Genomic DNA, 16,480 nt, shown 5'->3' with positions numbered 1-16,480 from the left:
ATCATCCCCAGGCAGTGGAGACTAACGGAAGGGGACAAAGTTGACTTCTGAAAATTGATGGTCCACCCGAACTTCTGGAGCGTCTGGACTGTGACCGACAGATCGCGCAACAGGGTGGCATTGGAACTCGACCTTAGTAGGAGATTGTCCAGATAACCGAGGATTGCAATCCCCTGTACCCTTAACAAGGCAAGAACAGGAGCCAACACCTTGGTAAACACCCTTGTAGCCGAAGCGAGACCGAAAGGCAACGCCACGAACTGACAATGCTCCTCTGCGATTGCGAAGCGGAGGTACCTCTGATGACCCTCGTAGATAGGGATGTGTAGATACGCATCCTTGAGATCTATGGAAGCTAAGAAATCCCCTGGACTCAGGGATGCCACCACCGACCGGAGAGACTCCATCCCGAACTTTTGAACCCGCACAAAGCGGTTGAGGAACTTCAAGTCCAGAATCAGACACACCTTGCCCTCCTTTCTGGGCACTGTGAACAGATTGGAGTAAAAACCCCGAAACCTGTCCCGCTGTGGAACCGGAACGACCACTCCTTGAGCGAGGAGATCGTGAACCGAGATCCCGGAAACGATCGGGAGTTAAATGAAGATTTGAGGGAAAGAACCTGTCTGCGAGGCGAGACCGAAATTCGATCTTGTACCCTGAGCGAATGAGTTCTTGAACCCACCTGTCCTCAACCTTGGACAGCCAGGGCTCGGGAAAACAACGAAGACGTCCCCTCACCCCTGAGACGGGTGAGGGCGTCCCTTCAGGACGAGGTGGACTGGGTCGCAGTGCCAGCGTGGCCGCCTTTGGACTTACCCGCCCAAGGCTTCTTCTGGCCACTAGAGGCCTTGAAAGACTTCCTTGTCCTGTGCGCTGAAGGCACGAAAGGATCCCTGGTTAGGTTTAAAAGAGGGACCCCGCTTGGCGTGGGGCGATTTTCCCCTCGCCACCTAGGGCAAAAAAGAGTGCTTTTGCACCCAGTGAGCCCTTTGATCAGTTCATCCAAAGAGTCCCCAAAGACGACTCCCCGTATAAGGGATGTCAGTCACTGTCTTTTTCGAAGACTGGTCGGCCGACCAGCTTTTCAACCAAGTGATGCGGCGGATTGCAACCACACTGCCGACAGCGGTGCGACTAAGGGGGTCTCATCCAAGGCCGCGTCACACAGGTACAGCACAGCCTGAGCCATTTCATCCACCATCTCCAGCGCAGCAGAAGAGGCGGATTCAGCAATTAGAAGGCGCCTAAGCCCACTCAGCGACAGCCTGAGAGACCATTACCAAAGCGAACACGGGCTTCAGCAAGGAAACCGCTACCAGATAGATGTGGCGGCAAAGTGTCTCCACCTGCCTATCCGCCGGGTCCTTAAACACCGGGGAATAATCCACGGGCATTAAAGTGGACTTATTTAACCTGGAAACAGTGTGGTCCACCTTAGGAGCCACAGTCCAATGAGAATCCACCGGATCCGCAAAGGGATAACGGTACTTAAATCTCTTGGGCACCACAAACATATGCTTGATACGGCGCCATTGGTCATTCAAGGTTTCGTGAAACTCCTCGGGACAGGGAAAAACCTGACCCGATTTTTGGGCCTTGCGGGTCCCGAAGGAAACACGCTTACCCGACGGGGGGGGGGGGGGGGGGGGTCATCATCCAAATGTAAAACGTTTCCTTAACGGAACTAATAAGTGCGTCCACCGCAGCGAGGTCCCGCGCTGTCCCAGAGGATGAATCCTCCTCTTCCACATCCGAGAGGACAGGGACCCCTCAGAGGGGACATTGTCCGTGGCAACCAAATCTGGCTCTGAATCAGAAGAGGGCATAGGCCGTTTTTTAGAAACCCAATCAGACATCAGCAAATACACTTTTGACACTAAAGTCGCAAGTGCAGCAGATAGAGAGGCTATATAAGCAGATTCGGGAGTACCTGAACCACCAACCAGTTCAGTGGGGAATTTGCTATTCTGGGACTCCATAATAACAATAAAAAAATTAAATGACGCTGGCCCTTTAAACCGGCGATTCCCGCGGACCCCAACGCAAACCTGCACCGCAAATGGAGACCCTGTCCCCTGCTACAGAAATCCGGAAAAAGGAGTGCTAGCAGGAATCCAGGCCAGAGAAAAAAAGTAAAAATCCCCCCACAGTGTGCTATACTGCCCGCGCTGCTGAGGAGCTGAAGGGAAGGAGGAGGAAGTGACCTCACGCCCCTAGAGGCAAAAGCCAGCCCTGAGCCACAATAAAATATTTGCCAATAGAAGTCAATGGAGAGAAAGCTGCCAACAAAGGACATCACGCCCACACTAAAGATGGTGCCCGATCGGCGCCAAAAGGATGATAGAAAATGGCTGCTGCCCCCACTATGAGGCCGAACAGCCTGCCCTCACCCAAAATGGTGGCCGCGCAAAACAGCGCCAAACATGGCCTAAAGAGCACTAGTACTGGCCCCCACAGAGCACGCCTGGGAGGTAGGAGACCCCCGCACCCCCCCAGATAGCGTTCAAACCGCGATAGCGCCCCCGCAGGGACCGGGAAAGGACACACAGGAGCCGCACCTACAGCCAGGAGGGGGGCATTACAGAACCCATACCTGAACTGCCATCCCCAAACAGAGGGCCCACATACACACCCCAACAAACATGGTCCAGAGACAGAGGGGTAGTATTAGTACTCACCAGTCCAACGAACGTGTGGCACCGCTCTGAGACAGGAAAACTCCCAACCTGAATGGGGGTGCCGTCAGCCGAAGGAGACGCTAGCAACACACAGGCATACCACAGTTGAGACATCCCAGCGAAGACAGCAACTTTGCAGGCTCATCCCTGTGGCCAGGGAAACGGTCGTTTGCGAGGCCTGGGCGTACCAATAGCCCGCTAATGCTCGATGGCAGGCTGGGAGTCCGTAAGGTTCTAGAACAACCAGTGCGAGGCCCAGCTCTGCAAACGCTGTAGTCTTCTAAAGCCTAACTAGCGCAGGTGAAAATAAAAAGCTATCTTTTAAAAAGAAAAACCCTTTTCATTGAGAAAACAGAAGAAGAAAAAAAGCTGAGACCCTAAGTCCCAACCAGGGAAACCCAGCCTACTCCTGAGCTAGGCAGCAGAAAACTGAATTGGGAATGAGGCTAGCTGGGGGTATTGACCAGAAGGACAGACCCCTGTAGGTGTGTCTATACAAAGGTTTTGTGATTATTCTAACAAAATCATCTGCCTAGCTTACTCCTGCGGAGAAGGCCAATACCCAGACGTGCAGAATGAATGAGTGGGCGGCGACTGTCAGAGGATGCAAGAGAAAAACGGTTTAACGTTAAAATACGTAAGGGGTTCTTCACTTTCAGAGCAGTAAGGATGTGGAATTCTCTTCCACAAGCAGTAATATCAGCAGGGAGCATCGATAGTTTCAAAAAATTATTAGATGGGTACTTTAAAGACCACAACATACAGGGGTATTCAATGTACGGTTAACAGCAAACACACACACACACATATCATAGGTTGAACTGGATAGACTGAGGTCTTTTTTCAACCTCACAAACTATGTAACTACTCACCATATCAGGAACCAGGCTGGCACCACTCCAGACAGTAACCCTATCCAACTAAACGGGGGGACTGTCGGCCAGGAGGAATGCTGCGACTCTGGCGAGACCGGGTTGTATGCGAACTCGCAGGCCAACCCCCAGCCCAGTGGAGCTATATCGTGGCCGACCAAGCGTGGAGCTGAGGTCTGCGCACGCTCACTGGCCAGACTAGGGTGACTACTGGATCTGGATTATCCAGCATGTCGCCCAGTCTGGCAGTTGATTGTAGATCTCACATGAAAAGCCCAGGGAGGAAAACATTTTCTAAAAAAATAAATTTTGCCAGAACCCAAGATCCGAGCAAGGAACTAGGTCCTTACTCCTGACTAGGCAAAAAAAACAAAAAAAACAGTGGCTATAGCAGAAAGAGGGAGTATACCCCCTAGGACTGCCCATGGGTGTAGCCAGAATTTTTTTTCTGCATAGTGTCATACTCCTGTAGGGGCAGTATACCCAATGGTTATGAATACCAGGAGCTGTGTCCCTCACTGAACGAAAGAAATTATGGTTTTAACCCTTCCCTACCCTATCTAGTGCAAAGAAAAGTTGACTACACCTAATAAGGGAATAATAATTATTGGAACATTTGTGTATTCCATTTTTCAATCTAGTACCCATTTACGATTTGTAACTACTGTATAAGGGCATTTGTTTCCAACCGTCTTCAATGCAGCTAAATGCAAGTCAAAAGAGCTCAGGAAAAATACAAAAAAAAACACCAAGTCTGATGACCTGTATATAAACCCAAAATTGACCGACATCTTCAATTTTAAAGTTTGTATTAATAAAAACAATGAAAAATAAACCACAACAAGCATGTATAGAATCAGAAAGGAGTAAAAGACTCACCTTTGGGGAACGTGGATCAGGAGGACGGGCAAACAGCTCATCTTCTGCCAACTGAACTCCAGCTGGGACAGTCTCTGAAGGACGTGTACCATTGTAGATATGAAATTTACAATGAGGATTTAAGGCCATTGCTAGGAGTTCAAGAAGAGGAAACCAATCTTGGGAAAGCTTGGCCACACATAGTTCCACAAGGCGATGAGTATTATTAATTATACACCTCTGTATTCAGATAAGACAAAATACCAAGAAAATCAGAAACTAAAAGTTTGGAGTAGTTTAAGTAAAAAACGTATACACCCCTGTTAAATGTCAGGTTTCTGTGATGTGAAACCAGATTTCCACCTTTAATGTGATCTCTAAACTGTATATCTCCATTGAAAAACAAAACATTTTGTTGGGGTGGGGTTTTGACTAAAAATCAAAAACAAACTAAAATAATGGTTGCATAAGTGTGCACACCCTCCTATAACTGGGGATGTAGCCGTGTTCGGAAGAGGGCAATCACATTCAAATTCATGTTAAATAGGAGTCAGTACACACCTGCCATCATTTAAAGTGCCTCTAATTAACCCCAAATAAAGTTCAGCTGTTCTAGTAGGTCTTTCCTGTCATTTTCTTAGTCACATCCTACAGCAAGCGCCATGGTCTGCAGTAAGCTTCCAAAGTATCAGAAGGATCTCATTGTTAAAAGTTGTCAGGAGATTGCTCCAATGAGAATCTCAGATTTTTATTGGTCAGCCCGGTCACATGGTCAGCACTGACCAATGAGCTTGGGCCATTACCCACATCATGCTGTTACAAAGCCTTCGGTGCTCCGCAAACATGTTTCGTGCAGGAACAGTGGGAGACGGTGACAGAAGATGGAGAAGGAGATGGAGATATATAGGACATATGCAGCAGGTACTAGAGTGGTGCAGAAAATGTTGTGGGTTAGTTCACCTTTTCATCATTTGTGAAGAGGTGAACTAACCCTTTAGGAATCTAAATAAACCAGGGTCAATTACTATAATGTCAATAGAAGTAGAAAAAAAAAATAAAAAATAAAAAAAACTTACATGGATCTCAAACTTCCAGCCACTCACTGCCTCATCAGTAAGAATTTTTGTAAAAGATATCGTGAGACCATCTCTAAAGAATCGTTGGCATGCTTCACTTTTCACATCAAGGCCTACACAAAAAGGTTAAAAAAAAATAAAAACAAACAGTGCATTAAAAATAGAGAACACAACTAGTGGTTGAAGTACAACCCACTCTAGATCAAAAAGTTATCCATCTTTAAAGTGATATTAAAGTCTCTTTTTTGTGAGAAATGACAAACCTGTTATACTTACCTGCTCTGTGCAGTGGTTTAGCAGAGCAGCCCAGATCCTCCTCGGCTCTACTGGCCCCTCCCTTCTGTTAAGTGCACCCATAGCAAGCAGATTGCTATGGGGGGCACCTGAACTAACCCAGCAGCTCTGTGTTTCCGCCCCCACCCCTCTTTCCTCATTGGCTCACTGACTTTGATTGACAGGAGCGGGAGCCAATGGCACCGCCCTGCCGTCTCAGCCAATGAGGGAGAGTCCTGGGCAGCCGAGAACCTCCTGCATTATCGCTGGATGGGGATGCGCTCAGTAAAGGATTAGGGGGCTGCAGTACACAGGCAGCTTTTTATCTGAATGCATAGAATGCATTAAGATAAAAAAAAAACCTTCTGGCTTTACAATAATTTTAACCCCCAAAAAATCCTGCCCCACCGGACTTGCCTTCAATGTTTTGTATCTGCATCTCTGCTACAGCACATCTTGCTTTAATCCCTATCCTGCCTGCAGTGGCAGAAGTGACAGGCAACCAAGTGATGTTCTAGGCTCATCAGAGATCCTGGACTCTCCTTCCTTTATCCTTGACTCTATTCTACACTTTTTTTCCACTTCCAAACATTATGTCTTCAGTCAAACACTCTATTATTCCTTATTTACTGCCTGCCATCATACCATCTGCACTCCCCTCTAGTACATACTACCCCTTACAACACATTTTAAGCATTGCTTGAAATTAGCTATTATAGAACATGTAATATATATTTATACACTTTAGTAGCCACTACAGCCATATTATATTATCTCTACACAGGAGAGGTGAAAATTACACAAAACACAGACTTCTTAAGCCACACATTTGGAAAAAACTGTCCTATTAGAAGAACATTTAGTTTTCTGTAACTTATTCTATACTGTATTTCACGGGGTATTCATAAAAACTGATAAACATTTTAACTGTGCACTTTAATCAAAAAGGGTCTGATAGAGCCCTGAAAATCATCAACAAATATTTAAATCTAAAAATAGAAAGAAAAAAACAGATCTATGATGTAAAGAACATAAACGCTTCTGCCTCTTGCAGAAGTCTCATTTGTTTCATAAAGCTTACCTTTTTTACTAAGATCAATAGCAGCTTCTAAAAGAACTTCTAATTCACCTTTAGGCAAAACTGGAACAACCCAGCGAGGTCTAAAACATTAAAAGGGAAAAAACAGCATTATATAAAAAATGAAACGGACAGAAAAATGGTTAACTCAAGGAAAAACAGAACTAGAAATAAAGCCGTACATTGATGGAGTAGGTGGAAAAAAAAAATCTTTGTTGAGCTACTCTTCATAGCAAATGGAGATGGCTGGTCAATTCATTAGATCAAACACACAAAATGACCAAACATCACTAACTGAATAATCACAAATTGACTTAGACTTGACTTAATCCACCAGAATTTGTGTCACCAAGGGTTTTTATAGGTCTTGAATTACCACTTTCCTAATGGACACTTGCATCGGCAAAAAAATTGGATTTTTGTCTCATCGTAAAATCCTTTTCTCTGATGTTCATTGACTGACAGCTCCAGAATCTTCTTGACCATTAGGTTAAGCTACAGGAGTAGGACACTAGGAAGGAAAATGCTTTACCACGTCTATGGGGAAGTCCCAGGGGGTATACTCCCACTTCCTGCCATAGGCATTCAGTTTTGTTGCAAACAGGGCCAGAAGAAAAATAACCCAACTCATTAGAGGGGCGGGTGCTGTGTCGGTCAATGAACATCTGAGAAAGGATTTTACCGTAAGACAAAGACTCAAATTTTCTTTTTTGTTTATTGACGGACACAGCTCCAGAATCTTCATGATCAATGGGACGTCCCAAAGCAGTGTCAAACATGAGGGGTGGGAAAAACAGCAGAAAAAAAAAATCCCAAAAGGCTAAACCTAGCCAACCAGTTAACAAGGAGCTCAACTAGGAACAACTGCAGCTCACCTGAAAACAATACACCCTCAAAGAGGACCAAGTCTTAAGTTGGGTACACACTAGTAGAAAATCTGCCGAAAATTCCCGTTCTAGGTAAAATCGTACGATTTTTGGCTAGTGTGTACACAACTTTCAGCAGCCGATGCCGACATTTTCAAAGAAAAAAAAACGGAGGGACAAACACTAAAAAATTTTATCGTCCATCTCCAGACAACCAATCTTCGTTTAATGTGTATGCAGTACGTCCATGAAAAATCGGATACGAAAGACCACGCATGATCTGAAGGTTCTGACAACCTGGAAGTCTAAGAACAAATGTGCCAAAAAAAAAAAACGAATGAGAAATTTCGTGAACATTTTTGCACTGTCAACGGTAATGAACGCTGAGCAAGAGAGAAAAATCTGAGGATATTTCGTCCGATTTTCATCAAGTGTGTACCGGCCTTTAGGACACAAGGAAGGCAACACAATGTCCTCATTCAGATTAAAACCAGAGACAACCTTAGGAAGGAATGACTGACAAGGGCAAAGCACCACTATCTCGATGAACCAGCAGATAAGGTGAATAATAAGACAAAGCTGCCAGGTCTGACACCCTGCGTGCAGAAGTAATTGCCACCAAGAAGACTATCTTCTGGGACAATGTAAGCAGAGGAATCTCGCAAATATTCTCATGTAGCAGTTTTTCCAGGCCTTGTGCCTGATGTGGGTCTGCCATTGTTACCGATGACACCAACACTTTTGAGTTGTGAACCCAGTTGTGAGAACTGAGACAATGACCATTCCGGCATCTTTGGTTGTTTTGTTTTATTGCATTTAGGGGATGGGAGAAGGGAATGAGTGGGATACTCCTCTGGCTCAACTAGGTACACTTTGGGTGCTGTCTTTACGCCAGCTGAATGCCGATCAACGCTTCATGACGCCGAGAGATACTGTAGTACTGAAACTGTGCTGGAACCTCGACTTTAGCTCAGAAGATCCAGGACTGTAGAACACTTGACTCCTGAAACTGCTTCAGCTCAAAAGTCACTGAACAGCTCCCTCCAGCCCTGCACTGGCTGAGGTAGCTCTGTGTAGATACCTGTGCTGCTGCAACTCTTAACCTTGTACACTTCCCACTGTACACTGACTCTTCAGGGTCCAAACTACAGGCGCCCCCTTTAACACTTCAGGGTCCTCTGACCAGGCACCCCATTTAACAGCTAGCTGACTTCTGGATCCCTAGAACCTTCTCCGGAGTGGTCCCCTCTGACTCTAGGCAGAACCCCAGGGGCAGTCCACAGTACTCATGACCTTTGTAGGCTTTCCTGAAACTGAAGCCCTCTCTCTCGCTCTGCTGGTTCTCGGCACACTGGATCCCCTCAGCAGCTCAGCTTCACACTCTTTGGATTTCCAGGCCACCAACCAGGACACCCACTACCTCTGACAGTAGGAGAGACAGCCATACGCTCCTTCCTGGGACTCAGTCGAACCAGATCCCCACACCAAGATCAGCGAGGCCAGTCTGGGGCCACAAGGATGAAAGGAATTCCTTCTGCCTCGATCCTTCGCAGAAGTTTGAGAGGGGGGGAAAGGCGTATATTAGACAGTATTAGCCCCGAGGGGCCACCAGTGCGTCAATGACGTCGGCCAGAGGATCCCGACACCTTGCCAAGAATCTATGCATCTTCCGGTTGAGACGAGAGGCCAACAGGTCCACCTCGCGATTTCCCCACCAGAGACACCGTTGATGAAACACGGATGAAGGGACCATTCTCCTTGATCAAGGCCTGTTGGCTGAGGTAATCTGCCTGCCAATCTTCCGCTCGGAATATGCACAGCAGAGAAAGCTGGAGCGAAACGTTCCGCACACCTGAGAATGCCAGCTTTTTCCCAAGCCGCTAGGACATTTTTTGTGCCCACTTGGTGATTGACATATGACACAGCCATGGCATTGCCGATTGAATCCGTACTGGACACCCCTGAAAACCGTCCAATGGGCCAGACAAAGTCTGATCGCCTGAACTCCTAGAGTCCAAATCCCCTGAGCACAGTCCATGCTCAAAACATCTACCCACCCAGACAGGCTAGCATCCGTGGTGATCGTGACTGGATTCTTGTCCCACTTGGCAAGAATCACTCTCTGCAGAGATCTCACGTGGAACTGAGCAAACGGAACTGTTTAAAAAAGTTAGACACCATCAGAACCAGCACTCGCATGCAAGTCCTGAGAGACAGACTGCTGGACAACAGAAGTCGAATGGCATCCTGCAGCTTCTTGAACTTGTCCAGAGGGAGAAACACCCTGGCTGAGGCCGAGTCCAGAGTCAGACCCAGATAGCCCAACTTGGTGGACGGAACCAGAGCAGACAACAATGCTAGATGGGGGCGTGGCCGGCTACTGATGTGAGAGCAGCGCGGTCCCGGAGCTCTCTCCTGCTTGCCCTGATCCTTCAGTGATCCTGTGGAACCCCGAGCCGCTACTCACCTGATTCCGACGCCCGTGTACTCCTGATCCATCGGTGCATCAGCGGAGATGGTGAAGATCGGTCCCCCTGGTCCGGAGGCGCCTGGATCCCGGCCGTCGGCCTCCCTCCTCGAGCGGTCCCAAGATGGCGCCGGCCCGCCACGGAGCTCGAGCCAGCCAGCTGCTGCTGCACGATCCTTGCAGTCATCCGCCTCTCTCTCCCACGGAGGTGGTTCGGAGCCTGACGACTCTTCCTCCCTGCACCGGCATGAGACTGTGAGTGACCTTCTTCTTTCATCCCCCGTAGACCCCACTGCTGAGGCAGGGGTGGGGGTGGATAGGCCTGAGCCATCCCTTGCTGCCATCATGGATGCCATCCGCCATTGTCAGGCCTCTCTCACTACTCAAATTGAGTCTGTGAGGATGGAGATGTCATTCCTGAAGCAGGATGTCCATAATCTCCGCCATAGGGTGGGCAACGCGGAGCAACGTATTGGCGACCTGGAGGATGCCCACCGCCCCTTGCAGGCCACTGTGTCTGATTTACAGAGGGGTCACACGGCCACCATTGATAAGATCACTGACATGGAGGATCGCCTCCGACGTAATAACCTCCGCTTTCTGGGATTCCCTGAGGGGGCGGAGGGAAAGACCCCCGAATCATTTATGGAAAAGTGGCTCCTTGACACCTTTGGGAAGAATGTTTTTTCTCCATTATTCGCCATTGAACGGGCGCACAGGGTGCCGCTGCGCCCCCTGCCACCGGGGGCGCCACCTCGTCCTCTTCTCATTAAACTTCTGCATTTCCGGGACAGGGAGGCTGTGCTACGGGCCTCCAGGGAGAAGGGCCGTGTCTCCTACAATAATAATGCTATCTCCATCTTTCCTGACTTCTCTGCAGCCACCCAAAAGCAGCGGGCCTCCTTTATGGCAGTTAAGAGGCGGCTGCGTGATCTCCAGTTACCATATAGTATGCTTTATCCTGCCCGTCTCCGGATCCTCTCTCAAGGCAAGGCTCATTTTTTCCAGGATCCTCGGGAGGCTGCGCACTGGGTGGACTCCTTGGGCCGTGGCTCTCCTGGCCGCCAGGACCGGCGGTCTCCTCCTAGATGAAGGACTGTTTGTCTGCTGATAGTATGGTTGGGCTCTGGGCTCGTCCTGGTGCTCCTCATGGACCCTCTCTCGCCTGATTGATTTTTTGGGACAGATGGCTATTCCCTTTTTCTGGGGGTCGGGGTTCCTATTTTTCTGTTTTTTCTGATGGGCATTTTTGGGGTGGGGGGGCTCCCCCCTCATCTCTTTCCTTTTTATTGTTTTTTCTCGTTTGTCTACTACAGGACGAGCAGATCCACGTTTCCCTGCATTTGACTTCCTTTTGTTGTTATGGGCTACAAAGCTCTCAATTGTTGGGGTTTGAGGGCCGGGTGGGCTAGGGTGGGGGGAGGGGGTGTTTGTTACTATTGCCATCCGCAACCTGCGGGTCTAGGCGGGTTTTTTCTTTTTGGTTTGTTTGTTTGCACCATTTTGATCCACAGGGTCGGTACAGTTTTTCCTTTTTTTGTTTCTGGGGTCATGCTCTCTCCTTATGCGATGCAGTTGATTTTGTTTACTATGTTACTGTGGTCACTTTTTTTATGTCTTATGTGTACTCCTTTTTCTGGGCTCCTCTCAGATGCTGGTTGTGCCTTGGCCCTTCGGGGTTTGCCTGTTTTTGGGCTGACCTACGGGGCGCTAACGCTGATTGTTGGTATATTCCTATGTCTACTCTACGTATAATCTCATGGAACGTCAGGGGGCTAAATTCTAAAGTGAAACGGTCTCTGATGTTTGACTATTTAAAACGCCATAGTCCTCACGTTGTTTTGTTACAGGAGACACACCTCCAGGGGTCCAGGGTTATGGCCCTTAAGCGGGCACACGTGGCGTATGCGCTACACTCTACATACTCTTCCTATGCCCGAGGCACGTCCATTTTGATTGCCAAATCCGCTCCAGTCACTATTAAACATTTAAAGACGGACCCCTCGGGGTGCTTTGTTATCCTTGTTATTGAATATTTAGGCAAACCTTATACCCTGGTGAATGTTTATGTCCCCCCGCCGTTTACTAAGTCATTCTTTGACCGTGTTTTGGGTTTGGTTTTGGAAATGGCGGAGGGCCCTCTTATTATGGCGGGTGACTTTAACACGGTCCTCGACAATGCTTTGGACCGCTCTGGGGCTGCTTCTTCCCAACATACCCCCCTGCGCTCCTACTTAGACAAATTGGACCTCACGGACGCCTGGAGGTGGAAACATGGGGGGATTACTGAGTTTTCTTGTTATTCGGGCTCACACCACACTCTATCTAGGATTGACCTCTGTTTGCTCTCTCGGGAACTGCTGGGTCCGCTCTCGGGGATCAGGTACCTCCCTCGGGCGGTATCTGACCACTCCCCTTTGCTGGTGGACCTTGCTTTGGGGTCCCCACCTAATTATAAATTGTGGCGACTAAGCCCTCTGTGGCTGGCGGACCCTGCGGTGACTGATCAGGGGCTCACGGAATTGAATTCTTTCTGGGCGCTCAATGGACGGGAGGGGTCGGCACTGCTGACCTGGGACGCCTTCAAGGCCACTATGCGGGGCACCTTCTCGTCTGCCATAGGCCATGCTCGGAAGGCGCGTCAGACCAAGTTGGTTGACGCCGAACGGGCATTGCATACGGCTGAACGGCAATACTCTGACGACCCCTCCCCTCAGAATCACGCCGCTTGGCGGGCCAGAGCCCGTGATTTGGATCTCGTCCTTATTGAGCGCACCCAGAAAAAACTGTTATATCAGAATCAAAGAATTTTTGAACTGGGGGACAAAAACAGTCGCTTGTTGGCCTACTTGGCTAGGCCGGATTTTCAACCTTGTATCATTCCCCGGGTCACCAACCAGGCCGGTGTCATTGTAGAACAAACTCCTGATATTCTTCATAGTTTTGTTGAATTTTATTCCTCTTTATACCGCACCCAGGCCCATTACACTATTATCGAACTTGATGATTTTTTATATGATATTGAATTGCCCGCATTGTCGGTCGACCAATCTCGCTTCTTAGACTCCCCTTTGACCACAGAGGAGATTGACAAGGCCATAACTACGTTTGCACATAATAAGACACCTGGCTTGGATGGTTTCCCCATTGAATGGTATCTTCACTATAGGGAATTGCTGGTCCCCCATTTGTTGAAAGTGTTTACTTGTGCTCTGAAGGAGGGACGTCTGCCACCCTCCATGACGGAAGCCCTTATAGTACTCATCCCGAAGCCGCGCAAGGACCCTCTTCTCTGTGAATCGTACCGTCCGATCTCACTTATTAATACAGATGTGAAGATTTTGGCCAAGGTCCTCGCGAGGAGGCTGAATACGGTTGTCACGGACTTGGTCGGGGCGGACCAGTCGGGGTTTATTCCTGGCCGGTCTACCTCGATCAACTTGCGTAGACTTTTTACCAACCTTCAGACGACTCATGATTCTGTGGGGGCCAGGGTTGTGGTGGCCCTGGACACTCACAAGGCTTTTGATTCAGTGGAGTGGCCTTATCTCTTGGAGGTATTGGCGAAATTTGGATTCGGACCGGGGTTCATAAAATGGGTACAACTTCTATATTATCTCCCTCGTGCCCGTATCAGGGTCAATAATTCCGTGTCTGACTCCTTTCCCATCTTTCGGGGTACTAGGCAGGGGTGCCCGTTGTCCCCGTTGCTTTTCGCCCTGGCCATTGAGCCTTTGGCTGCGCAGATCCGCCAGTGTGCGGCTGTTGCGGGCTTTGTGATCGGTGGCTTGGAGGAAAAGGTTTCCTTGTATGCGGATGATATGTTGATATATCTAGCGGATCCACATCAATCCCTCCCCACTCTATTGTCCATTATTGATCGCTTCGGTCACTTCTCGGGTTTCCGGGTGAACTGGAGTAAATCTACTCTGTTCCCCCTGGATCCCCAGGTTCTGCCCCCTTCTCTCGCATTATGCCCTCTCCAGGTGGTAGATCGGTTTCGATACTTGGGGGTTGACATTCAACTTCCCTTGTCTCGTTTCCTCCCCAATAATTTAGATCCCTTGGTTGCCCGACTTAAATCTTCTTTGCAGCTCTGGTCCCAGCTTCCTCTCACGGTTTTGGGTAGGATCAATATTTTTAAAATGATGTTCCTTCCCCGATTTCTGTATGTGTTGAGTCACTCCCCGATATATGTTACCAAACGTCGTTTTCAGGTCATCGATTCGCTCTTCACTTCATTTATCTGGGGGGGTCGGCCGGCACGTGTGGCCAGAGATGCGTTACAGTTACCTGTATTAGCGGGGGGACTGGCAGCGCCCAACCTACGCCTTTATTATTTTGCCTCCCAGTTGGCACACGCACATTGGTGGTTCCATCCCGAGGACAATCATGCTGCGGCGGCCTTGGAGGCGGCTATTTTCACGTCCTATGAATCTCTGCAAAATTTGCTGCACCGTAGATCTACTATGGGCAGGCCGAACACTGCGCTTATCTCGGTCACTCTACGGGTTTTTGCGGCTACCGCATTGGGTGAGGCCGACCCTCCGGGGTCGTACTCCCCTAATGCCCCCCTTTGGCACAATCCTCGGTTTCGGGAGTTTTTCGGTCGGGACGACGGTATTTTTTGGGCCCGTCTTGGGGTGAAGTCTGTTGATCACCTGTATGTCCGGGGAACCTTCCGGTCCTTTGCGGACATGCAGTCCACTTTTGCTGTACCATCTACGGCTCATTTTCGCTACCTCCAGCTGAGACATGCGGCGGCTGCGCAGTTCGGCCTCCGGGATGTCTCGCTGGAGCCATCCCCCTTGGAATATCTCCTCTCTGACTCTTCACATGAGAAACTGGTCTCCACGTATTATCGTAGGCTTTTGCATTCTAAGTCTAAGCGCTTGGCGGTGGTTGAGTCCCAGTGGCGTGAAAACGTCCCGGACTTGACGGAGGAGGTTTGGCATGCCGTCCTTCCTGAACAAATCCCGGTTGTAATTTCCTCCAGGGATAGAGTCATACAATTAAAATTCCTGTATAGGGCTTACTACACTCCCCTGTTCCTTCATAAAATTGGTACATTATCCTCCCCTCTCTGCTCTAAGTGCTCTGATGGTGTGGGATCCTTCTTTCACATGTTCTGGGAATGTCCCCCTGTCCGTGCCTTTTGGTCAGGGGTGACGGCCTTTATAACTGATATCTCTCAATTGTCCAATGTCTGTAACCCCCTTCGTTGTCTCCTAGGATATGTGGATGATGAGGATGCTCCGGCTCGCACGAAACTATTTCTGCGTTTGCTCTTTTTCTATGCTAGGAAAGCTATTGCTCTCCGTTGGAAATCTTCCACACCCCCTGACGTTCCATTTTGGGTCTCTATTGTTAATCAGGCTCTGCCTCTGTATAAACTGACGTATGAGGCCAGAGGATGTCCGAAGAAATTCAATAAAATCTGGTCCTTCTGGGTAGACTCTGATCTTACTGCCTCCTCGGTGTCTGACGCCTCCTAGGCGATGTCTACAGTGCCTTCTTTTGCTCCGCATGTGTCGTTATATCTTGCTTATAATAATGTGTTACCCCCCCTTTTACCACGATTACTGGGTATTCTCTGTACTGTGGTTTTATTTTGTTAGATGATTGGAGAGGATGCTTTGTATGTTCTGTATCCTCTCTTTTATGTTGCACTGCCATTTTTCTTTTGGTGTATTGTGTTTTGTTTGTTTAATAAAAAACCTTTAAAAAAAAAAAAAAAGACAACAATGCTAACACTGGGGCAGACACTTTTGTAAACACACAAGGTGCTGAAGCGAGACCAAAGGGTAAATCCACAAATTGATAATGCTCCTCGCCCACGGCAAAGGGCAGAAAGCGCTGATGTCCGATATATTGGGATATGGAGGTAAGCGTCCTTAATATCGATAGAGGCCAGAAGATTCCCTTGATGAAGGGATGCCACCACCGAACTGATGGACTCCATCTGGAAATTCTTTACCCGCACAAAGAGGTTCAGGGATTTGAAATCCAAGATCAGGCGAAGTTTGCCTTCCTTCCTGGGAACTGTAAACAGGTTTGAATAAAAACCCTGAAAATGTTCAGAGTGTGGAACCGTTACAATTACGCCTTGCAGTAGCAAATATTGTACCGTCCCGAGGAGACCACGCAAGCAGTCTGGGGACAAACGCAGGATGGAAGGAAAAAACCTCTCTGGAGGATAAGACCAAAATTCTTGTAGCTGGACCGAATCAGCTTGTGGACCCACCTGTCTTGAAACAAAAAGGTCCATGGGTCCCAGAAAAAAAACGGAGACGCGCCCCCCCCCCCCCC

General features: G+C 48.5%; 1 protein-coding gene across 4 annotated transcripts in view; it reads right to left on the bottom strand.

The window, feature by feature from the left end:
* Positions 1-16,480, bottom strand: part of USP9X (ubiquitin specific peptidase 9 X-linked) — a 593,271-nt gene that overhangs the window by 454,008 nt on the left and 122,783 nt on the right. For all 4 annotated transcript variants that reach the window (XM_082246987.1, XM_082246989.1, XM_082246990.1 and 1 more), the window contains exons 4-6: positions 6,842-6,921; positions 5,488-5,600; positions 4,433-4,651 (exon numbers count right to left, since the gene is read on the bottom strand). In XM_082246987.1, coding sequence (XP_082103113.1) covers positions 4,433-4,651; positions 5,488-5,600; positions 6,842-6,921 — 412 coding nt within the window. The remainder of the gene's footprint in view (positions 1-4,432; positions 4,652-5,487; positions 5,601-6,841; positions 6,922-16,480) is intronic.

The sequence above is a fragment of the Pelophylax lessonae genome (genome assembly GCF_965119305.1).
Source record: "Pelophylax lessonae genome assembly, chromosome: 2".
Lineage (NCBI taxonomy): Eukaryota > Metazoa > Chordata > Amphibia > Anura > Ranidae > Pelophylax > Pelophylax lessonae.
This window is presented reverse-complemented; position numbering and strand designations above follow the sequence as displayed.